This window comes from Gobius niger, assembly GCF_951799975.1.
Source record: "Gobius niger genome assembly, chromosome: 22".
Taxonomy (NCBI): Eukaryota; Metazoa; Chordata; class Actinopteri; order Gobiiformes; family Gobiidae; genus Gobius; species Gobius niger.
In genome coordinates this window covers 17,753,227-17,778,213 of record NC_136873.1, presented here as the reverse complement: position 1 = coordinate 17,778,213, position 24,987 = coordinate 17,753,227, and the positions used below count along the sequence as shown (strand labels likewise).

At 43.9% G+C, this 24,987-nt stretch overlaps 1 protein-coding gene across 1 annotated transcript; it reads left to right on the top strand.

Annotated features, from left to right (window-relative positions):
- Positions 1-1,355: 1,355 nt before the first annotated feature.
- On the top strand, positions 1,356-24,853 carry tdrd5 (tudor domain containing 5; the record flags this gene model as incomplete). The annotated part of the gene is made up of 18 exons (XM_079581136.1): positions 1,356-1,410; positions 3,725-3,968; positions 4,044-4,264; positions 4,406-4,621; positions 6,463-6,696; positions 6,892-6,975; positions 7,044-7,100; positions 7,573-7,738; positions 10,161-10,321; positions 13,456-13,661; positions 15,547-15,756; positions 15,833-15,899; positions 17,238-17,438; positions 18,062-18,172; positions 22,128-22,193; positions 22,333-22,506; positions 22,612-22,771; positions 24,786-24,853. Exons 2-18 carry the CDS (start codon positions 3,740-3,742, stop codon positions 24,851-24,853), a joined length of 2,631 nt encoding a protein of 876 aa, XP_079437262.1. The 5' UTR covers positions 1,356-1,410; positions 3,725-3,739.
- Positions 24,854-24,987: the final 134 nt, after the last annotated feature.

Here is a 24,987-nt window from a genome sequence, read left to right as displayed (position 1 = left end):
GCGTTACTCAGGCCTATAGGGAGAGAATGCTTCGGTTTAGGCGGGTGGTAAGAGGTTAAGCTTTTAGATTTGGGTAAAGCTCGGTTTCGCCCGGGGGGTAAGGGTAAGGTAAAGTGAGAGGCCAGACCAGTGGCCCTAGGGCCAAACTGGGCCAGGATGATTTCGAAGCTCTGTGTGGCCTGTATCACATTACCCTGCTCTCCCCTATGTAAACATCTGGTTCGCACTGTATACATGCAAAAATTCACCACTTCATATAAATACTGTTGGTGTTGTAATAAATCGTCGTATAACACTGACCTCACATCAGGGGCGGACTGGCCATATGTCCATTCTGGAAGAGCACAGAAGGGCCACTGGCTCTAGGGCCACCAGACCCGCCTCAACCGAGCTTTACCCAAATCTAAAAGCTAAAATGAAAAGCTTCAAAATAGCGAAAAAAGAGGATGCAAAGTCAGGAAAAACATGAGAAAAACACGGACAAAAAAACCTACAAAAACGTTAGAAAAACAACAAAAATATGATAAAAATGTGGCGACGTGACGAAAAGTTTCCATCACTTTTGTAGGTCTTAGCTTTCAAATGAGGCGTTACATTGTTGATCTCCAGTCGAGAAGCTTTTAGATTTGGGTAAAGCCCAGTATAAAAAAACATGAATCTAAAAAGAATTCCGTGGAGCATGGTGTACCACAAGGTTCAATTTTGGGACCATCATTGTTTATTATTTATATTAATGATTTTGCTTCTGTTTCTACGACCACCTTTCCCGCTCTTTTTGCTGATGACACCAATAAAAAAATAAATAATAAAAAGCTGAACTGGGGAAAATGCACTCGTTAATGTTAAGGCGGGGGGTAAGAGGTTAAAATATGTATTTGTGGAAGTGTCACAATTACGCTAATTTGGGCCAGGCTGGTCAGAGTCCAGGGCTGTTTTTCAGTCCCAGTCCGCCCCTGCCTCACAAAGGAAACTTGGGAGCAACTTTTACCCGTTTTTATTTTGAATGAGAGCGAATGTGGGACGACAGATGGAAATGAGCAGAAGGCTATAATCCAGTGTGGCGTATTTGCGTGCATCTTTCCGCACTGACCCAACAAAAACAAAGCAATAAATCAATATGATCAAACTTCAAAGCTGTACCGTGTCCAAACCGCCGCCAGCCTGAGGTCACGTGGTCATCTCCGCCAGTAACGATCTTTGCGCTGTTGCTACGGCGCAGAGCAGGAACAAGGAACGTTGGCTTTGCAAGTTCAACGTCGGGGAAAATATTTGTTGGCAGTGTTGGATTTTATGCAGAAAAATCTGTTAAAATAAGCAGAATTGGAAGACAGTGAAGCGTCTGAAACATCGCCCTCTTTTGCCCCGGGAGAGCTGCTCTGCCTGCGGATTAGCAGCAGCCGGAGACAAACGGTGAGTCCGAGCGTGTTTAGCACAAACACTTTGACTTTACGCAGGGCCTCAGTCAGCTTCAACTGTGGCAACACTTTCTTCAAGTTAAGTTTGAGAAACGTGGGTGTGCGTCAGCTCGAGCTTGTGTGCTGCCCGGCTCATTATCATGGAGCTAACAAAGTTGGGCCTGTGCAAAAGCTAAATGGCTGCGGGTTTCTGTATCAAAAAGGTGTTGTCGCTGTTCATGTGTCTGTGGTCAGCAAGGCCGTGTCCACTGCTTTGCTTTCAGCTTTTAAAAGCTTCCGGGGTTTGTAAACGGCCTAAACACGTGTACTTTTCCCTGGTGATGACGTCATAGATGGACAGACGGCATCTCGTCATAGAAGGGGGCGTGGCCTCGCCAAGGGGGAAAATAGAATATTTAAAGTAACAACATTTTTCACTCTTTTTAGCCATTTTCTGGCGAAATATGAACTTATTTATCACCTACAAATAAAGTCAAGTGTAAATCGGGCCCATATGGATATTTTCTCACAGCAGATTGTTCAGTAGAAGTGGAAAAAACGGCAGTTGTAGCAAGCACTAGCTAACCGTTAGCATTAGCCCGATGCTAACATGTAGCATCATGTTATTTCATCATGTTTTTTTAATGTATTTATGGGCTGTTGAACCACTTTGCTCCTCTCCATGTCTTTGTATCTTTATTTAGTAGAAAACTATATTCATAATTCAGCGTTTGTTAAAGTAGTTTTTGAATAATTAGAGAAAGTTTAGATTTTGTCCAAATTGTTTTCCCCCTTAACTGTTTTCAAAAATGACCATATATGGGCAATTCCAGAGATGCCGTCTGTATCTATACAACTCTATGGGAGAAAGACAGTCCAAAGACCATCAAACTTCTGGCAATCCCATAAGGCCGAAGAAAGAACATTTTTTAAGTGCATTTGCAATTCTATTAAGATTTTCAATGCATTTCCGAGGCCATGATCGTGGTCAGTGTGAGCTCATGGCCACACTGCCTTTGCTCTGCCCCATCACGTCAGACAAGTACCTGATCCACTGTTTGGAAACACCAGGGCTGCTTCCGAAACGGGCAGATTGCTAAGAGCTCTTACGCCAAACCGGATGTGCGTCAGCGTCCGCCATGGCAAGTTGCCTCCGAATTGGTAAGTCAGTTAGGAAGTAGTTAGGAAAAGGAGCCTTGATGCTAACTATCATGACCACTTTATCATAGGGACCTCTGATGCTAACTAACCAGTGATTAGGAGCTATGTGCCATCCCACAAGCCACTGCGCCAAATCCCCCCTCGCCCCCACCCTCGAGTGATTCATGCGCAACCACTGTTGATTGACAGGAGCACATTTAATAATAAAAATAATAATAATTAAAAATTAAGATTCTGCACAAGCCAAACTTTATAAAAGTGATAAATCCATGTTGTCGTCCCCACAGCTCAGTCACATGTCAGTGTTAAAGAGTAAACTCAGGAAACAGATTAAATGCTTTTGTTTTCATTTAGTAGAAACTTAAGCCACATGGATCATTTGCATAATGTAGCTTTATGAAACAGCTGTTGAAATAAAATAACACTAAAGGGAAATGTTTGAATCATTTGGATTTATTTTTCTCCTTAAATGTCTTTGTTTGGACACTATGTTGTTGTTGGACACTAGGGGGCCACATGCACTTTTGTTTGGCCTGCACTCCACCAATAACTTTAAAGAAGAAGAAAAACAGCTGTTGGTGATGTCACTTCCCTTTCCCCTGTTTAAGGACGGACGGATTGTTCAAATGCTGCTGAAGCTCTAGTTCCCTAACTGCACAGATCTAACAGTTGACCCCATGAAAGGTTAAGGAGTTAGTTGCTAGTGTTAGTGCTTAGAGGCTACAATTTGATGGTTTCGGATTGAGCCCAGGAAGCCTGGGTGAAAGGAGTGAGTGAGTGGTTGGTGGTCAGAAGGGCCAATGGCACATACTGGTTGCCTCGCTTCTGTCGGTCTACCCCAGGGCAGCTATGGCTACAATAGTAGCTTACCACCACCAAGTATGGAGTGAATGAATAATGCAATGTATAGTGTCCACAAAAGCGCTATGTAAACCTGATGCATTATTATAACTCTGAAGGTCTCATTAATGCTGCCACCTCAAAGCCTGGAGCTCACGTTTCTGTCGGCTCTGACTCCGCCGCCTCCCTTCAGCGTCCAGTGCTGCTGTTCTTCAAACTTCAGACTTGCCTCCTCGGACTAGTTACAATCACAATTTGCTGTAATGTCGCTGCCCTGTGCCGAGTGTGAGTCGTACCAGACATGTGCCGTAATGATCTGTTTCTCACAGGTTTGATCGGAGGAGATGGACCAGGAGCATATTTTCTCCAAGCTGAAGAAGGATGTGCGCTCGCTGCTGCTCTCCTCCAAAGTGGGGCTGGACCCGGAGCAGCTGCGGAAGGACTACGTCTCCATGCTGGGCCACCCCATGCCCCTCAAGATGCTGGGCTTCAGGAACACCCTGGACATGGCCAAAGAGATGCCTGACGTGGTGTCTGTGGTCTTTAGACAAGACGGCTCAGTCTATCTGCGCGGTGAGTACTCTAGAGACATTTATAAAGTTCACCGCCCCCAAATCTCATTTTTTCTTTTTTCTTTTCATGTCCTAGCTGTGAGTGATGAAACGACCCGAAACATCGAGGAGCTGGTGTCCAGGCAGCGCACGTCCCTGACGGACAAGAGGCGCCTTCAAAAGAGGGCCAACAGTTTCTTCCCTCAGCGGTACAACTACAGCCCCAACAAGACGCAGGTGGCTCTGCCCAGGAGAGGACGCACCCCGCCTGCCCTGCCCGCTCAGCTCCGCGCCCAGCTCCGCGTCCTGCTGTCTCAGGTGACTCCCCGCTGTTTCGCCTCATGGACTTATATTATTATTATTATTATATTCCTAACTGTCTGAACGACATACACAGCAGCTCCTGTCTCGTTCTTTCAAAGGGCTGAATTTGCTATGCCTGGTTTGTTTCCTCCACAGGGTCCGATCCAGCTCTCTCAGCTGGAGTCCTTTTACCTGCTGTGCTTTGGACAGCCGCTGCGCGTCCACAGCTACGGCTTCTACTCCATGGCTGAGATGCTGCTGACGGCCTCAGACCTGGTGGTGATCAGCCAGAGCAGACAGGGCTCCATCCTCTCTCTTAGGGGACAGATGCTGCCCAGACCCCTGACCTCAGTGACCAGAGTCACAGCCATGGTGGGTATTTACTCTCTACTCAAGTGGTTCTCCAACGTTGGCACTGGCTTCTTCTGGTGGTACTCTGGATCACCTGCAGTTTTAATCTCAGGTTCTCTCTAAGTTGCTCGAGAAATGGGGCAGTTTTCAGACCCCCGCTGGTTGTTTATTTGACTAATGAACACCATGCGCGCATTGTGTTCTCCGTCCTGATTGGCTAGTCGCAGAGTGAGCCCTCGTCTCGCTGCAGTGTGAAGAGAGGATCTCTGTGGACGTCAACAACGCAGAGTCACAGGCCGGGCATGAGCGACTGATGACTCCAACTCCGCGGTCACTTTCTCTGCACTTTTCTGCGAAAATAAACACCACTAACATGTGGCGCTCGCCTCGGCTAAACACTCGCCTTCTGAAGCTGAAACTGCTACGAGTAAACTTAGCTACGATTGAACAACTGCACAGCAAGAGCAGCTCACAATGTTTCCATCCCCACGTCTGTAATGTGAATCTAAAAATCTTATTAGACAAAAACATCTCACAGTGACACCAGGTATAAGGAGTGTGAACGAGTGAGAAAAGTGTATCAAGTGTGTGGTGAGGGGTTTTACAGTCTTAAAACATAAAAAAATAAAGCTGACGACTTTGCGGATTGCATTTATTGCGGGTGCGGGTTATTTTTCACCTACGCATGTATCTCTCTTTTAATCAAATTCGACTGAGCGCACCTTTACATTACCTTTACAACACCAGAGGCTTGTGGCAGTTCCATTTTTTACTAGGGGCTAATATTTCATTATCTAAGTTGTAGAGACAGTGGAGACAATTGATATTTTTTCTGTGAGATGCTTTTATTAAATGAAACACCGAGGAGCTGTGAAGGAACGCTCCGCTGCATCTGCTCAAGTCTGCGGCTTTGTGCTTTGTGGTGAGGTGTTGTCTTCTAAAACAGACTTCTACCGGCTCGGAGTTGTTTAATCTTTCATCTTAACACATGGTCAATACTTGAGTCTGACAGAAGCACTTGGATTCGCCTGTTCTTTCTCCGCTGCGTTCTAGCTTTTTTCCGGGGTAAATAAGATGAGGACCTCAGCGTAAGGTGTGCCCGATCCTTCACTGCACTGTGCAGCACTAAAGTGGCAGGAAGTAACTCTGACACTAAGGTCCCGGCGGTGTGTAACTATTTGGGTTTAATGCACCACTTTTTAACTGAAAGTTTCTTACAAATATCCTAAACGTTACATCGACCCTGGTAACATGACACAGCTCTAAAGGAGCATAATGTTATTACAGCTGTTCATATATTATCCATGAAGTACATCAATGTGAGTTTGAGATAGGGAATTATTCAAAGGTAATAAAGACATCAAATGAATGCGATTGCATGAATATACTTATACTGTACCAGTTAAAAGTTTGGAAATTCTTTTTTTTTATGTAGGCCTATTGTTTTTTCTTTTGTTTCACTATTTCCATTGCTGATTCTGACTGAAGATGTTGATTTATGAATGAACTCCTTTGGAACTATGTTTTAAACAAAAGAGGTGAAATAGATTCATCCTTATTGTGGCCTTTTGCTTTGGTTATTGCTTTGTACTTCGGACATTTTCTCTGAAATGGTTTTAGTTCACAAATTGTTAAACCATTTCCGGGACAATTATGATGCTCAAAAAACAAGAATAAAGGGAATTTAAGATATAAAACAGTTATTTCACCCTTTTTTCAGTTCATTCAAACTTTAGCGTCATCAATGAGAATCACACAATGGAAATAGTGTTGGAAATAAAGAAAAGTGTTTGACAACTTGACTGTCTGGTCAGATACAAAATGAGATACCGTAGTAACATTTGTGCATCACCCATTCCAAGGAGAGAGTTCCCACGACACAACCTGAAGCTCCAACGATAGCCCAGGTCCCCGAGGCGTCCCAGGCTCCCAGCGAGGTTCGGCAGAAAGAGAGTGTCCTCGCACAGCCTGGCGACACGGAGGTGGCGAGGACATGGAGTGAGGAGTCCAGAGACAGCACCATGCCAGAGCTCATGGAGAACAGCCTGGGCAGGGAGGCCAGAGAGCAGCAGCGCTTTGAGGACCGGGTTCTCAAGGTATGGCTGTGTTCAACTGAAGGAGGATGTTGTGTCTGACTCTGAACCTTTTGAGCCGTCGCAGGCCAGTCTTTAGTTAGCTTTTTTGTAGGTTTCATCTGCAGTTAAGACGCATAAAACCTCAAAATGCACTCACTATGCACACTATATCTGCCAAAAATAAATACATAAATAGCATAAACCTTCTGATTTCAGCTGGAGGAGGAGTTTTGTCAACAAATCCAAGAGAATGGAGTTGCGGGAACTATAAGCCAAGAATTAAAAGACAAGCTCCAACAGGTAACAGTGGCTGAACTCTGATCATTGATAGAACGGAAATGCACAAACCTCTGACATTATGGTTCCAGGTGGTGGCGCTGTGCCCTGGAGGAGTTTCAGTTCATGACCTCCCTGCTAAATACCAGGTACCCACCCACCGGGGCCCTTTCTGAAACCATTCCCTCCTCCCTTCCCCTCCCTACTTCATTCACTAGAGCACTTATTTGTCCTGCATGTATGAAGTTATGAAGTGGGCTTTTTAGATGCACTTTCCCTCTCACCATGGAGCAGACACGCCCCTTAACTGTGACACTAAGTTCCACTGACAATATTTTTTAACTGAAAACTATTTTCCCTCAGATTTCTAAATAATTCCGATTTTCTTATTTACATTTTATCCTTGTGTTTCCTTGATTTCGCAACTGATGCCTTTTCCACCACCAATGAAAGTATTTAAAGTCTCATTAGCACTTTCTATGACTCTTGAGGTAGTTTGGTGTTTAACGTGGGGCTGTTGAGCATTGATGCTGACTAAAGGAGCTGACAGTGTTAGTGCTTAGGGAGAGGGAGAAGGTAGCAGTTTGGGATAGGGTTAGACAGTCAAGTTGTTCTCCTCAGATGCAGTTTGGAGAAGAGCTCCCCCTGCTGGAGAGTGGCTTTGTCAGCGTCACTGAGCTGGTGGGAGCCATGACAGACGTCTTTCACCTCCAATCAGACAGCGAGACAGGAGATTCACACAACTGGCTGGTTACTGACATACAAGGCAGAGACAGCCGTCACACAGGTGAGCTTTAGCCTAAGGTCAGATCAAATGATCATTTATTGACCTGTTCCAGGCCCGTGGCTAACCTGCAGAACTAACGCGTATGTCTCAAAGTATTCATTTATACCAAGAGTGTCAAAGCAGCAGCAGAATGTTTCTATCCCTTTGTTTTTTCTGAGGACAGTTATGGAAATTTAAACCGATACAGATACAGGACGTTTCCAGCCAAAAACTGATATTTATGTACATATAATTGCACCTGGTTTGTGAGAAGAAACAAATGTCACCATTCAGAGGCAGTGTTATCATGTACAGAAAAACACATTCTTAAGTGGTGCAAAAAGAGCTGCAGCGGATTGACCAATCACAGTTATTGATACTTAAAGAGGGGGTATTATGCTTTTTTCAGCCACATAGCACCAGTCTATAGCACACTACAATGATGACGAAACCTTCTGTTGGTCTGTCAATGCAGTAAATTAGAATAACTGCCTTGTATAAAATTGCTCTTTCAAAATGGAGGTAGCAAATGACTTGAAATAGGCCTCTGTCTCTTTAAGAACCTCTGACCCTTTCCGACACGCCCCCTCCACACGCTGTCTGTGGCATCACAACAACACTCTGTGTCTCAACAGTATTGAAACTACGATCGGTGCATTTTAATTTTTATTGTTGGAAAGGACCTACTGTTTATCACTTTGTGAACAATGGCCACACAGGATATTATTTGGAAACGAACCTTCCACACCGGACGCTTGGAAGGGGCTCTTGCCTGAAAAATAACTGCTGTTTGGAGGCTATCTCTTTGCTACTGCCATGCCCTATGGATCTCTAACTATACCCCCATGGACGACACCAGGATCTGCAGGAGCCCATACGATTCAAAGACGGACATTATCTCCGCAGGTGGACAATGGTTTTTCGAGGTTACCCCGTTAGCTTGTTATAATCGACTACAGCTCATTGTTGATGAAAAGTCTGTAATAAACCACAAATGTGTAAAGCCAGGCTCATTGTGTGATCATCGTAAAGGCTGCTTCGAGTAGTTGCCGGCTTTATTGACGTTATTTGTGCATAATATGCTGCCTGCTTTCAATGAATGTTGTGAAGGTGAAGGTTGTTAGCTTGTCGCGGCTAATAGTGCCTTAGCTCCGGGAGAAAACCACTCGGCTAAGACTCACTGTAGATGAAATGTGAGCAATAAACTACACAATCAACAAGCCAGGCTCCGTGTGTGATCATCATAAAGGCTGCTTCAAGCAGTTGCCTGTTTTAGTGACGTTTTCAATGCATAATATGCTGCTTGTATTCAGTGAATTTTCCCGTTAGCTTATCGCGGCTAGCTTGTTAGCTCCGGGAGAAAACCACTCGGCTACGACTCACTGTAGATGAAATGTGAGCAATAAACTACGAAATCAACAAGCCCGGCTCAGTGTGTGATCATCATAAAGGCAGCTTCAAGCAGTTGCCTGTTTTAGTGACGTTTTCAATGCATAATATGCTTGTATTCAGTGAATTTTCCCGTTAGCTTGTCGCGGCTAGCTTGTTAGCTCCGGGAGAAAACCACTCGGCTATGACCCATTGTAGATGAAATGTGAGCAATAAACTTCCAAATCAACAAGCCTGGCTCCGTGTGTGATCATTGTTAAACGGTTCTTTATGTGTGTGGTGGTTTTATTGACTTTATTTGTGCATATTTCTCGTTTTCACGTGATGACTCGAGGTTTAGCTTAGCATTAGCTTTCTCCGGAGGCTCTGTGCATCATCAAGGCCCAGCGCAGAACCAGACACTGAAATAAGTGTTCCTGTCACCGGTTTTAATCCTGGGTGTTTAGGTAACAGAAACACTGATGTGTGTCTTTGTAAAAGTCTACTGTGGCTCCGGTTCACAACACATGAAGCTAATCCTCCATGATGACTCTGTTTACATCTTAGGGCTAGACACTGCGGGGAGGGGGTTCTGCTGAGGAGCAGTGGTTGGTTACTCGGCTGGTGACGAAAGGTCGGAGGCGTATCCTGGAGGTCGAGGGCGTTTCCTGAAGGGATCAGGCGTTTTATCCCTAAAATGGCCGCCATCAGAGTTTCTACAGATTACTCGAAAATACGTGAATGTGCAAAGGCAACACTTCAGGCATGGTTTTAATGAGGGAATGACTTAATAACATGATGTAAAGCTTGAAAAAGTCGATTTTGCATAATAGGCCCCCTTTAAATATTATAATTATTCAGACATGAACTATGTGATTGAAAAAAGCGAGGGTTTCTCTTTAAGTGTGGCCTATATTTTGCTGTAATAATGAAAATAAATTCTATTTCTGCTGACTAAAAGAAACGCAGTTAATGAGAGTGAACCTTTGACAAAAAATCCTCCAGAAGTAAAAAGTAAATAAGTAAATAAAGTAAATAAAAATCGGTCACTGGTTATTTTCCCCTTCTTCCTCAGCGTCTGACAGTAAAGATGATGAGCTCAAGCTGCCGCCCATCAGCTACTACTTCAGCAACCCCTGGGAGGGCCAGCAGGAGGAAGAGGATGAAGAAGAGCTAGCTGTGCTGGAGCCCATCGACGAGATGGATGCCATCCCCAGCTCTCAGCCTCAGGAGATGGTAAAGAACCACACTTTCTCTTCACACGGTGCTGGTTCACATTTTTACATCATATCTGCTGAAGTGATCTTGGAAACGGCAATATCTGATTTACTTAGTCTGGTAACTGATGTGAGCCACTTATGAGAAACCATATTAATTCATCAATTTTTCTCCTCATGCTGGTTACAATGGGCCTCATTCATGATCATCTTCTTACAATCCATGCTTTACGAAGGCAGTGTTTTGAGCAGAGGTTACATTAACCAAAAAATCCACGCCATTTACAGAATGTTTTTAACTTTGAAGGAAAATGTTAAAGGCCGTCCTTCATTTTGACGGATTGAAAATCAAACTCTGTCTCTGACTCTCTCTCTAAAAGCAACCTCACTGTTTAACACTGTGGGGTTTCACTTTGCTTTTCGCGCGGCAACTGAACAGCTTTTTAGTGCCACAATGAATCTCGCATCGGAGCTGAGAGCGCATGGATTTGGATAAACACACGAAGGACAGAGAGAGAGGAGAGGCGTGGTGGAGGAGGTAAGAGCAGACGAATCGAGTGGGGTGTGGAGCAGCTTCAAAGACGCACGCTACAAACTGCTAATACTGTCCCGTTCGTTATTTTCCTCCCCCTACATGTTCCAGCCTTGTCCTAATGTGTAGAATGAGCTCAGACCTGTCAATATAGAAACTGCAGTTACGAGGAAGACCTAAGGTGGCAGTAGTGAGTATAAAATGTCCAGCTTGTATCTAATCTCTTTAAGCATTGCGTTAAAACTGAGAAAATGCAAATAATAAGTGCTAATTTACATTTGTATTAGTGTAGTATGAGCCTTGATATTGTTGAGCTGATGATGCTCTAAATAAGTCATCCTCCTCAGACTTTTATGCACAAATTTTAACACCTTTCTGATACAAAATGGGTGTCCCAAGACTCTGTTCAGATCATAAGATAATCCTTTATTAATCTCACAATGGAGAAATAAAGAGGTTTTTTATGTACAATGAATAAAAGCAACAATCTCAAGGGTCAGAAATATGAATAATAATAACATTAAATTAAAATTATAACAGACTAAAAAAAGTGGAAGATCAAGGTCGGCATTGCCAGTGCAAAGTTTACCGCCCTAGTGCAGGTTGTGAATAAGTGTACAGTCTAACAGCAGTGGGGATGAAGGATAAATGTTTAGCTCCATTTTTCCTGCAATCTCACATTTTTCCTAACATAAACGATATGCATCCTATATATAGGCTAAATACATTTCTTTCAAAGATGCTTACCATGAGACATTAATTCATGACGGATAGAAATAGCGCAGAAATAGCCCTCGCGAAACCGCTGGTTCTGAGTTTGGTGAATGTCGACTTGGAAGCGTGTGCGTGTTAGGACTAATTAGCATATTTCTGCGCCTCTTTCCCCATGTAAGGACAAAAAGTGCTGTGCGCAACAGGCAACCAGGAGCGGAGACGAAGGGCAAAACATGACTCCAAAACGAATAACCAAAAAATCCCAAAAGAAAAACAACTCAGCCATAGGTGCCAGACAGTGCTCGAGGACCTTTGGGCACCAGGCGAGTTTGGTCTCTAAGATAAAGCATCTGACTTGTAAACACAAGTTTGCAAGATCAAGGCCGACTCTCGTCTTTATCAAATCTATCTATAAGTGGCAGCATAAAAACATTTTAGCAGTAATACGTTAGTGCTTTACTTGCCATTGATATGACTCAGAATGTTGGGTTCCATCTGGAGCAGGATCGTAAACAGAACTGGAGATGTTTTTGTGCATAAGAATCCTCCTGACTGTTCTTACAGAGGAACGTTTTCAGCTAAGAACAAGTGTTATGAACGCCAAAAACGTGTTGGAACTGATAATCTAATAACTCTGTTGAGTCAATAACGTAATAATAATAGCGATTTACGGGCCGATAATGTAATAATTATTACGTTATTAGATGACCTGTCATTTTGTTGTTTTCATCAGCTTTTGTATTTCACTTTTGGTAACTTGTCATTTCAACCTGGATAGACTCAAACAGACAAAAGCAGCGATTAGGAGGATTTATTGACATGTATATTAGTTCTGGCGATCAGACCCCGGCGGTAACATCAATGTATGTAAGAAAGTCAGTATGGATGAACAGCTTGTAGTTAGGGATGTCTTCTCAGGAGCCTGGACACTGGTGGTGGTATGGAAGACCCGTGAAGCTGCAGCAGGGAGAAGCCGTGGACGGAAGAGATGGAGATGGGGTGGAGGTGGGTCGCAGCACAGCTGGGAAGCGAACGAACCATGATTGCTGGGGCTTAAAAGCGAGATCGAGGGCGATAATTGGCTGCTACGGAGGTGCGGCTCTTACACTGATGGCTGAGGTGGAGGTGTGGCCCTCTCAGAAGCGATCATTGGCTGGAGGTAGGTGATGCTGAAATGAGTCTACCAGGTTGAATTAACGCCTAGGCTTCATATCTCACATGCCTTTTCCTACGACGTTGGCCCAGAGTGTAAAGTGGATTGTCCTATGATGGAAAGGTCGCCAGTCCAGTTCCTCCTCAGACACTTCTGGTCCACCGTCGTGGCATCAGATGCAAATGAGCCGCGAAATGTTATTTTAAGTGAAAATGATTGTGATCAAAACAAACACACCGAAAGCAGGACAGTACAAAAGCTGATAAGAAACAGCACAAAAACTGTTTAATTTGTTTGAAAAAGTCAAATTGATATATTTTTATATCATTGGCTAAATTTATTAAATTTGTGAATGATTTTCATCTTCTCCGGTAACAACAGAGTTATTACGTTATCAGTCCCTACAAGGCGATAAGAACACATTTGTGCATAAGAACATGTGTTGAATGAGGCCCATCGTGCATCATTTATAGAAGGAAAGGAAGTGCTTTTTTCAGGACACGTTGTTGATGGAAGTTGAAGCTTGAATAAAATGGGGCCATATACTACATATCTGTCTCAACTTATTAAACTTAACTTTAAAATAGTGCTGATTTGAGACAGAAATCAACGCTGTTTTCCCAGATAAGTAGATTTGGTTGTCGGGCAAGTCTAAACCTCCTGGCCTTGGTGTGGAATCAGATGGAGTTAAATTAGCCTAATGTAACACCTGTGTGGTAAATGAGTAACCAAACGTCCTGCACATGTCCCGTAGACATACCCCGCCATCCAGGTGCACAGCTGCCCTGTGGTGCCCCAGGACGCCCTGCAGTGTGAGCGCCTCAAGCCCCCCACGCAGCACAGCCCCCGAGAGCTGGTGGCTGTGTTTGTGGAGGAGGTGGAGACACCCGGACACTTCTACGTCCGCTTCAGTGAGACCGAGGAGGCCCAGGCCATGGAGGACATGATGATTGAGATGAGGTACTGCGTTATTGTCACTTATACTGTATATCGCAGCTCCATGCTCCTGGGAGGTCGTGGAAATCAGGTAGAGAAGCCAGTGAGCTACATGAGGCTTTTTATAACCTATACTGCAATACAGGATGTAGATTGTTTTTGCTTTCAAGCTGATGCTAAATTCTTGCAGGAAGAGGTATTTTGTAAATTAGCGACACTTGACATTAAAGGAATAGGCAACCGTTTTTACATACTGAGATATGTTCTTACTTTAGCTTAGACGAGTTCATTTGTACCTGTCTGGTTTTCTTGCGTGCCCTCAGTCACGTAAACACAGCACAGACGGCGTTAGCATTTAGCCTCTCCCCCTCTCCACTATAGCTCCAAACAAGGTCAAGATAGAAGCTACCAAGCTCTTCCACGTTTTCCCTATTTAAATATGGTTATGTGAGGTGCAGTAATATCATCACTTTACTGTGCGGATACTGAACTACTCCTGGTATTACGCCTTACAATATTTGGAAGAGCTTGGTAGCTACTATTGTCACCTCGTTTGGAGCTGTAGTGGAGAGGAGAGAGGCTAAATGCTAACGACGTCTGTGCTGTGTTTTACGTGACTGAGGGCACATGTGAACCCCAGACAGGTACAAAGGAACATATCTCAGTATGGAAAAACGGCGGCCTGTTACTTTAAGGGGTTAATTGCTTTCATTTCAAAAGGAGTTTTTCTATGTGTGCTTGAGATGCTCCCTGAATGTTGTGTGTAGGAAAAGTACAACGGGGGGGGGGGGGGGGGGGGGGCTTGAATTAAGCAGATGTAAGCACTCTAGGGCAGCATATGCGTGTAGCTTTTTTCCATTTTTCCAACATATTTACACTTAGCATTGTTATATCCGCTTTGGAGAACGGAGAATTCTAAGTTCTAATGTTCTAATGTGGAAGCGTACATACACAGCATTTTAGCGGGGTGTATATGGGAAAATGATGACTCTGGGAGGAGCAGAGAGAGACAACCGAACACAAGCATAGCTTTAGCTGCTCTGATGCCGTATGTGTAAATATTTGGTTTTGGAATAGCACGTGTATAACGTGCTGCCCATGTCACTTTTCATAATGGGCTGACACACTAGTTAAGAATGGTCTCATGTTGAGAAGCCTTGTCTGATGTGCACCATGCCTCACCTCAAAGAGCTCTCTGAAGACCTACAATCAAGAATTGTTCATTTGTATAAAGGTGGAAGAGGTTACAGAACCATCTCTAAAAGTCTGGATGTTCAAAAATCCAAGGTTAGAAAAAAAGTCTATAAATGGAGTTCACTGTTGCTTCACTTCCAAGGAGTGTCCGTCCTGTAAAGATGACTCCAAGGGCACAGCGCAGAATACTCGGTAAGGAACAAAAGAACTCTAGAGTTAGAATTATAGAAATCACCGGCACAGACCAACATCTCTGTTGACACGTCTACAACACTTAAAACATTGAACAAGAACGGGGTTCGATGTTTGAAGTTTGCAAAAGAGCACTTGGATGGACAGGCAAAATATTGTAATCTGCAACTACAGGGAACGTCTGGAAGAAGTTATCGCTGCCAAAGGAGACCAGCTCCTAAATCCCCTCTGTCCTGTGAATGTCTACATGTTATGACCAATAAAAATATGACAACATGGACTTGTTCGGGTGGTATTAGATCAAGCAGACACTGTTTAATCATTCTTGTGATTTTAATAAAGATCAGACCTCATTTTAGGACCAATTTAGGCAGAAATGTAAGAAATTCCAAAGGGATCACATATTGAATAATAATGTATGTGTATATGTATGTGTATATGTGTATATGTATATGTGTATATATATATATATATATATATTTATATGAAAGTTTCCTCTCACCAAGTGTGTGGTGTTTTGCAGACGCTGCTACACCTGCCCAGAGGTGTCTGAGCGCTACCATCTCCCGCGGCGCTTCGTGCGGCAGGGCCAGGTGTGCTGCGTCTCACCTAAAGGCATGTGGTTCTACCGCGTGGTCATCCATCAGGTGATCAGCCCGTCCCAGGTGTCGGTCTACTATGTGGACTTTGGAGCCATTACAGTGGTGCAGACATGCCACCTCAAGTTCCTCAAGTAAACGCACATTTACAACAAACTTTGACTCAGATGCGTATGTGCTTTATATTTCTGATCATTCTCTGCTCACCAGGTCATGTTACTCTGTCCTCCCAGCTCAAGCCGTGCCTGCCTCTCTGGTCGGGATAAAACCTCCCACTGTGAGTCAACAGGCAGACTCCGTCTTCATCCTGTTGGACTTTATCATCAGTAAATTGGTCTCTCTGGAGCTAGTTGTGGCAATATTGACATGAGCATGAACATCCAGGACTTTTCTTATGTAATAATTTGGCTTTTTAAGAAAAGTTACCGAATATATATTGGCGAGCCGACTGGTGGCTACTTTTGCCTCGTCTTTCACTCTGTCCTGTTTTGTGTGCTGTATGTTGAGGAACCCTGGCACGGTAATTAACATTTAGTCTCACAGTTATCTTGGACAGAATAGTTGCAATTAACAGTACTGTTATTACAATAATAATGTTGCACTCAATTTGAACCCTGTTCGCTCTCCTGATTGCGCGCAGCCTCGTGCATCTTATTAAAGAGCGCAGGGCGACCTCCACACTGCAGAAACGTGATCAAAACACCAGCACATGCGCCCCCACAGTAGCATAAAGTATTCCAGTCTGGTACGGTCTGAAGGAGGTAAAGATGATGATTGACTAGAGCGCGCTTAGAAACACAAGATCAAGTCCATAATGTTGAGCTGAACCCTGCCTTCTTCACAGACAATAAGGAGTGGAGCCAAGGCGTCCAAGTTAGAGGAGCGACTACACAGATTTCTACAATAGGCTTTCTCCCCTTGGCAGTGTCGTTCAGGTGTTACCCAGAGGCCAGAGTGGCATCGCGGCTAAATCGATGTCACACTGTAATAAAGTCATATAGTATAGAATAGTCCATTGGGCCATTAGGCAAACGATGCTTTCATCATTTAACTGCTGATTGTCTAGATGTGCAAAGGCAATTCTGTGTGCCTTATCAATAACTGGCTCGCATTCTGGGGAAAGCCCGGGCTCAGTCGCAGGGATGGCATCCCTTTGTTTATAATTGTGAAGGCTACAAAGGCTATCGACCATATTCTGAGCTCAAAGTAATATGTGCAAGAAATGTGGACTATTAAATGTTAGATCAATCTCCTGTAAGTCTCTAGTAAATATGTGTAATAATGATATTCCATTGACTATTTATTGTTTAAAAGTTTAGAATTGAGACATTCTTTCTCAGAATCGCTTATTGGCCTCGAACGTAGAGTTCTCTGATTTTATTCAGTGTAATGATCTATTAGGATAAGATTGTAATAGTAGGTGACTTTAACGTTCATGCCGATCGTAGCAGTGACTGATTAATTGCCTGCCACCTGGGAAACGAATGGAAATGTGACTCCTGGACCAGTGCAGGGTTTGCAGGGGGGTGGGACAGTTGCAAGTACAGCAGTATTCACTCTCTGCTCATTCAATAATGCTGACTCCTGAGCCTATTGTCTGTCGTTTTTTTTCCAGGGGAGCTGGAGCGTGGAGTCCACAGAGCTGTTTCAGAAGCTGTGCTCAGACCGCACCCTAGTGGGCATTCTGGATGGTTACAGCGGAGACGTGCTGCAGCTGTATCTGTGTGACACCCGCACTGACGACGACGTGTACATCCACTCAGCTCTGCTACAAAAGGGCCACGGCACGGCCTGCAGCCCCTCCGCCAGCACTGCAGTAAGGCTTCTCTACACTGGGATAGAAGACAAGGACAAGAAATACAACGTGATTTTAGGCTTAGATAAAGACTCAAAGACAGTGTAGGCCCTGCTTGGGTTGCCAAATGTATAACTATTGTATTTGTCCAATAATTTTGACCTCGGTAAGATGTACAATCAATAGTTCCAAACTTCCCCCAGTGAACGATCCTTTCAGAGCGTTTGTTTAAAGGCACAGTCCTGGTTCGGCAGCACTTTGCTGTTATGGTTCCTGTGTAAGTCCTACTGGCCTTATCCAGAGTCAATTCACTTCTTTTCTTTAATTACAATAGGTAGATTCAGATTTTTGACATTGCAAACACATTCAGGAGCGTTTTTGTCATTTTCTGTCCATTGTGCATTAATTTAGCCTACATATAAATGTGGGTTGTCTGCATGATAATTTCATTTTGAGGATTTGGTAGCCCTGACTTGAAAAAGGGAGTAGTTTCATTCACATGTTTGTGTCATACTTTACGAATTCCCCTATCCTGCAAACTGCTGATAAATGGGGATCTCAAAACATTCAGCACAAATACATCCATAGACTTTAATGTGACATCACTGTCAGTGATATAAATCTGCCTGTTGCACTTTGCCCAGCTGTGTGCAGTGGTGACCCCCGTCAGTCTGTACCTGGGGGAGGGCATGGTGGATCTGCCTGAAGAACCAGAGGGGACTGACCCCAGCACTGACCAACCCGCCCCTGTCAAGGCAAGTCCACACTGGCATCTGGATAGGCAACTACACATGATAGGGTCTAAGTTTATTCCAAAGGATCATTTGGACAATGTTCATTTTTATGTCCTCAACATGTTTTGTTTTTTTATCCACCAGCTCACAAAAACTCATTCAAAGCCTCTGAATATTCAAACCAATGCATGGGGTGAACTTAACAGATGATTTCTGCAAAAATGACCCTTGTGTAACTCCGTCAGACTTTTCCCTAACCTTGTTATATCAGAGTGTGTGTTAGTTTTGTTTCGGTCACACATGGAAAATAACCTGGTCACACATTCATTAAAATAGTGGATTGAATGAATGGTTATAAGACCACTAACAGATGAGGAAATAACAACAAGCCTCAGTGCATCCTGTAGATTTTATGCCCAGTGTACTCTGCAAGTTTTATTCTTTGTCTTTGACGTCTCATTGCAAGACGTGAAGATTGTAAAATCATGAGCACTCAATGCAATGGTTTAAGAGAGAATCTGCTCCAACCACAGTTAATAGTAGCGACTCTCTGGCTCCAGAGGCATGTGCTTGGCTGAGGCCAGTGCCACATGTTAGTGCTGTTTATTTCCACAGATCTGTGCCTGTGTTATTTATGACTCTGGTGGAGGTGCGGCATGCGCGGATGTTGTATATTGTTGATTGGGCTGCTAAGGGGCAGAAAATTCCCGATGCATTTCTGGACATTTTCCAGAAAATTTCAATGGGAACTTTAGCTCAGAAATTGTGGGAATTTCTGAACCTTTTTTAAGGTTCAATACTTTCCTTTCCTTTTTTAAGGAAATATTGAACCTTAAAAATGTAATATTTCTTTCAAAATGTTTCGATTTACGCCCTTAGCCCATTTTACAAAGCGCAGTTGAAGCGCCATTTTTGCACTGGAAATGAAAGGCTTTTCTCTTCATGCTTTGTTGCATTTTCCATGAAAACTACAGGTACAATTACTTTTATAAAAGTGTGTTAAGAACTCAGCAGCTAATACTTTTGAGTAGGATATGAGACCCGTCGCGAGAACCAGGGACACAAGTCGGCAGCCCAAGTTTCAAGAGAAACACAAAAGAAGTTTTTGCAGAATCTGTGAGTTGAGATCACGAAGAAGCCTCTCAGTGTTTTAGATAACAGGATTGGTATATTTAAAAGCAGACATTTTGAGGGTGAAATCGTCTTGGTTTATCAGAGAGTCCAGCGGCCTTTTCCTCTCATGTGAATGAGAGTGTATGTGCATTACAAACGTAGTACAGGAGTTCTGTCTCAGTTCTAACTTCAGTTATGTCTGGAGTCTGTAACTCCCTCTCAGCGTGAGGCTCGAGCAAGACGCGAGGCAAAAGAGCTGCCGCCTTTATTTTCTATGAGAGAACGCACACCGAGTTTGCTGTGACACTGAACCCCGTTTGTTCTCTCTCACAACACGGACATACTTGTCTTCTTTTATTTATGATAAATGTATAAATCACGTGTTTAAAGCCCCGCACGGGTTGAGAAAAGCCTCTGAAGTGCTTTGTTCTGGTGTGCTTTGAGGCGGAGCTGACACATACGGACTGGAGAGAAGCTAGGGGGGAAGGATTTTGTCTGTTAATTAAAGAGTAAGCTGCACTTTGTCCATTATCTACATTACTATGGCCTAGTGTTTTCTGTGGCAACACTTTAACAATCTGTGAAAAGCTCAAAATGCCCAAAACCGACTTGCGTCCCTGATTCCTGTGACCGGACACATATTCTTTAAACATGCGTGTGTTCAGTCAGACTGACGCGCTCACACAGCGGCTCTTCCTGAGAGAGTGGCCGGGCGCTTCCCTCGGCCAGTCTGCGCAGACCGCCTCGGCATTACCGGTGTTCGGAGCCGCTCTAGAGTGTGGCAGAGCTCGGTCCGTGGTGAATCACTCGAGACTGACTTTTGATGACTTTAGTGCTGTCGATTTGTCCCTCCATAATATTTCAGCGGTGAGAGACTTAAACATTATTTTATCCCTGAAGCCACGTTAAAGCGCGGAAGGGCATCCTACAGCCCCCTACAGCCCAACCCTCGCTGTGCAGCTGATGTGGTCAGATTTGAACAGCGTTGAGTCGTAGATATCTTCTGTCTGAGTGAAAGTGCAGATGAGTACGTCCGCGTGACACCTGCCGCTCTCCACGCACACCGATTAATGTTTGGATTTCAGCTGATGCATTTTTCTCACATCGTTCTTTCATTAGTTTTTGAATCCACTAAAGCACTTGTGTAACGCTCGGTCTAAATGAAGATTTTTATTATCTATAATATAATAATATAATATAGAACGCAATCACGGGGTGGGCGGGGCTTAAGCTCCATGGGGCGCCGACAACGGCCTCACTCCTTTCTGCACACTGCAGTGAGTAGGTAGCTTTGCACTAGACTATTCACCTTATTCCGGAGGTTCGCGTGGGCGCCGCCATGAATTTGTGTTAACATGGGGCTGGAGAAGTCGAGATAAAATCAGTCACTACATGAAAACAAAGCCGTTTTCAGGCCGCCCAGAGAAACACTGCAGTGTCGACATGTTGGTTCAAATGAACATCGGCCATTTTACACAAATCAATCGACTAAACATCAGATTTGAGCGGAGAATATTTTCCCTCGTTCTCCGTTAAAATGAACGGGCTTCGCGCTCGACCGGAAGTGTCTGGAAAACGAGGTGCCGAGACAACGCAAAAAGTGGCAAAAGTGGGCGGGGCGGAATAAGGTGAATACAGTCATTACAGTGGTTCTGGGATTGCAGAGGCTCAGAGCTTTGTCTGGTCATGAGTCATGAGTAAAAATCATCAAATATAAGAAAGGAGTACGGCTGCATAAAACACTTTGTTTGACATTATTTTTAGCATTCATTCTTTCATACATTTTTAGTGGCCATAGTTTTTCGAATGGAATGTGCAGGGGGGCTTCCAGTAAAATGGTTGGGAACCACTGGTCTTAGTGCGGGTCTACAGCTATACTATATTCTCAGAATATCACATGTGGAGACTAGGTCAGCTAGTTGATAATAAGCCACGTTCATTATGTATATATTTATAATGGCCGGTAATTCTTGCGAATGGCCGACATTTTACAACCCAGCCGGACAAAGTGGCCAACAACAAAAAATGTCTAGCGGAACATCTGCTCTGCGAAAAGCCTTCCAAAATGCCAGACTCCGCCTGATGTCGTACAACAGTGCTGTTTTAATTTGCACGACCTGCGATTTTCAACTACGACCTCAGATTTTCCCCACGACGAGTGAGCTACCCCAGGGCAGCTGTGGCTACAACAGGAGCTTATCACCACTGATTATGGAGTGAATGGATAATGCAATGTGCATTATTATTGTTAGTGTAAAGAAATAAGAACTGCTAAACTAAAACTAGACTCATATTCAGGAAGATGTTGCAGAAGTCTAAACTGCAGTTGTGTTATATTGGACTCTATATGGTAATCATTGACTGTTTCATAAATGCAACCATTCAAATAATGATTTCGATGGCTTAGCGACTCATTGTACAACCCTTATGTTAACAGCTGGTTGTCCTACCTCTTTGTTGTCCCATCCTTCATGCTCTGTGTTGTTCCACAGCTTGTGTAAATTGTCACTGTTTGAAGGTCAGTGCCTGCAGTTACATAAATTAGAGCGTGGCCAAACAGCAGCGTATTTAATGACCTGTGAATGGCTAAACAGAGGTTCTTCTGCAGGGAGCATATCCACAAAGGGCACTGTAATGTTGGAGACATTCTAGAGACGACTGCAAATGTCAAGATACATTTCTCACAACAAAAATGGTGCATATCTAGAGTTTATTTTTAAATTGATTGCTCATAATCAAATATTGGTCAGAGTTATAATGCTTAGGTATATGAGTTTCTTTAGGAGAATTGGTTGAAACTGTGTAGAGAAAAACAAAACAAAACTGTGATTAATACTGACCATTTTGTCTGGTGTCTGTCCAGGAGGATCAGGAGCAGCTCCCTGATCTGGAGTACATTGGAGACAGCGGGATCAGCTCTCCTGTTCAGGTCTTAACACCAACACAATGTAGTCCCTCCAGGATTTCACCGTGTTATATATTATTTTAAGCAGAAAAAAAAATCTTTTTCATCAAAACTTTTTATCTACACTGCAGAACAATGGTGCTCTTTTGCCTTGTGATTTCAGCCTTACCCTCTGAGTGAGCAGGATTTGGCCTGCACTGAGCTAAGATGGGCCCTGGAAAACGAACTGCCACAGAGCGACCCCCCCACAGCAAGCTCCCACACTCTCATGCCGGCCCCAGACCTCATCCAGACCCAGCAAACCCCACCGCCCCTGTCTCCAGCCGGCAACGAAGACGTGAGGGACACAACTTTTGAAATAGGCCTGATTTGTTGAGTTTGTCCCACAGAGAAGAGCTCCACGTCCTCCGCCTCACAGTGAAAGTGTCTGTTGTTCTTTCAGACTGTGAGCCAGGCTTCGCCCACATCCAGCTCAGAGGTTGACTCCTGCGCTCAGGGGTCGCCAGAGGTCACTCTCCCCCCGCTGGTCCCGCCTCCTTCTCTTCTGCGCACACTCAGCCTGTACACGCCCAACCTGGGACAGATACAGGCGGTGTCTCCAGGTACGCCACACACGTTGAATGTTATTGTTTACTGACGGTGATCCCGCACATGCGCACTACGCTGGGGGGCAAAAGGCTCGTCTCCACAATCAATACAGTCCACTCAAAACCTTGTTAATATCCCCAACATCATTTTAAGACATCCACAGGCTATTGAGTCGCTTGGCAGACCAACTAACAAATGTAAACTGAAAGAGTTGACTAATTTAAGAGCATCTTTGTACCGAGGATCACGAGCTACTGCAGTAATCGGACTGCAGCATACACATTCTTATATGAAGACTGCAATGCGTCTAGTGGCCTGGTTGTTTAGGTCTTTGAGGGTTGAGGGTTGGTTGCATGATTTTTGCTGCAGTGTTTGTTACCTTGGTGAGTTTGGTTTTGTTCTTGACAGTAAACAGGTTAAAACAGTACAATCTTACAGCTTGAATAATGATTGATTATGCAGGATAAATCTGAAGATCATCCTGTCATTGGAATTTGTTGTGTGTGTTATTTATGTATTGTGATTGTTTTTGGGGGGGGGCAGTTTTCTAAAAGTTGCAATAAAAAGTTGTGATATATATATATTTTTACTGTAGTCTTACCAAAGAGGTTCTGGGAAACAACATAACAACTAAATGGATGTTTTATCTTTAAAACATTTATTTAAAGGATCTATATCATGCTATTTTAGCCATTCCAAAGTTAAGTGTAGGCATTTATATGAATGATTGTACCTCTACCGCTATGGAGCACTCATTTTTGTGATAAATATAAGTGTTTTCTGGAGGTATTTTTCAAACCCGGAAGACACAACGCTTCAATTCAGTTAACTCCGCCCCCTCTCTCCGCGCATACAACTTTACTGTAATATAAATAAACAACAATAAGTGAAGATACTTCACAATGCAGTTATAAGGAATTGACATCTGCAACACAGCTTCATAAATGGCTAACACACACAAGCTAACACACGTTCGGATTGACTCACCGCTCTGGTCCATCTGAGATACCATACTGAGAGCTGCGTGAATGAAGCCACAAACCACTCTGGGGGTGTTTTTGATAAGGAAATAGCATAACAACATGGCTAAAAAAATGGCTCCAAAAAGTCGATTTTGTATGATATAGGACCTTTAAAAACATTTCCTGGACACCACTTCCTGTGTGCACATTTGAGAACTGTCTCTTTGGGTGCTTGATGTTTAGAGTGTAACAATCATAAGATTGTGAATCCCGGAGGGACGGACCATTACCCAGTGTTTAGGTAGAAACGTTTCTTGGTCTCCTCAGAACCTGTGGGCCTCCTGAGGCAGCTGACTGGTATCAGCAGACTGATGTTGTGGAGGTAAAATCTCCAGTGTGGGAGGAGTTGGGGGTCCATGAAGGCGACACTAAAGCTTCTGCAGAAACATCTGGCCCCAGGTGGCACCATCCGTTTCTGATTTCTCCTGAATGCCCCCCAAAGAGGTGCTGTAGTCGTGTATCCTTGTGGAGGAAGTGTCTGGGGTGAGGGAAGCCTTATATTGAGGGATGGATGAAGGCTCAATGGGAATTCCTGGTTATTCAAAAGTCAAAAACATGTCACTGTGACTTTAGTAATCTGCTGAGAACTAAATGAGGCTCTTACCTCATGGTCCCATTACCAGCCGTGTAACAGTGACCTTCACTGACCTGCGTACACTCTGCAGTGGACTAAGATGAGATCACATGTGGCAGTGCACAGAGGACATATTGATTTGCTCCAGCTGCTGTGTTTGGTGGATGCTCCTGCTCTGAAGACCTGACACAGATTCAATCAGAGCTGTTAGTCGAGCCTGTGTGTCCATGTCTGTGTGTGTGTGTGCTGCTGAACCAATGTGCCGAAACTACACTGACCTACACAAAGTCCAATGTCTCTCCAATATGGCTTTACATGAGCCCTTAAAGCCCTTAAAGCCACCTGAATGTAGCTTGGTTTATCCGTCTTGGATATACAGTAATAATGATCGCAGCTGTGGGAGATTGAATGGTGTTCTGTGTTGTGTTCCAGGCTCTCCAGTTTCCCCGCTACACCTCCAGCGTACGGGCTTCCTGTTCCCCGTGTTCGGGACCAGGTAGGCTCAACCCCAGCACGACGTTTGATGGATTTCCCTCAGAAAAAGTCCCATCGTCTTTTTATATGGTAGAGTTTTTCACTGGAATGTGCTCTGGATCCATATCTCAGTTTTATGTGAAGCTCTTAGTTTTTGGAC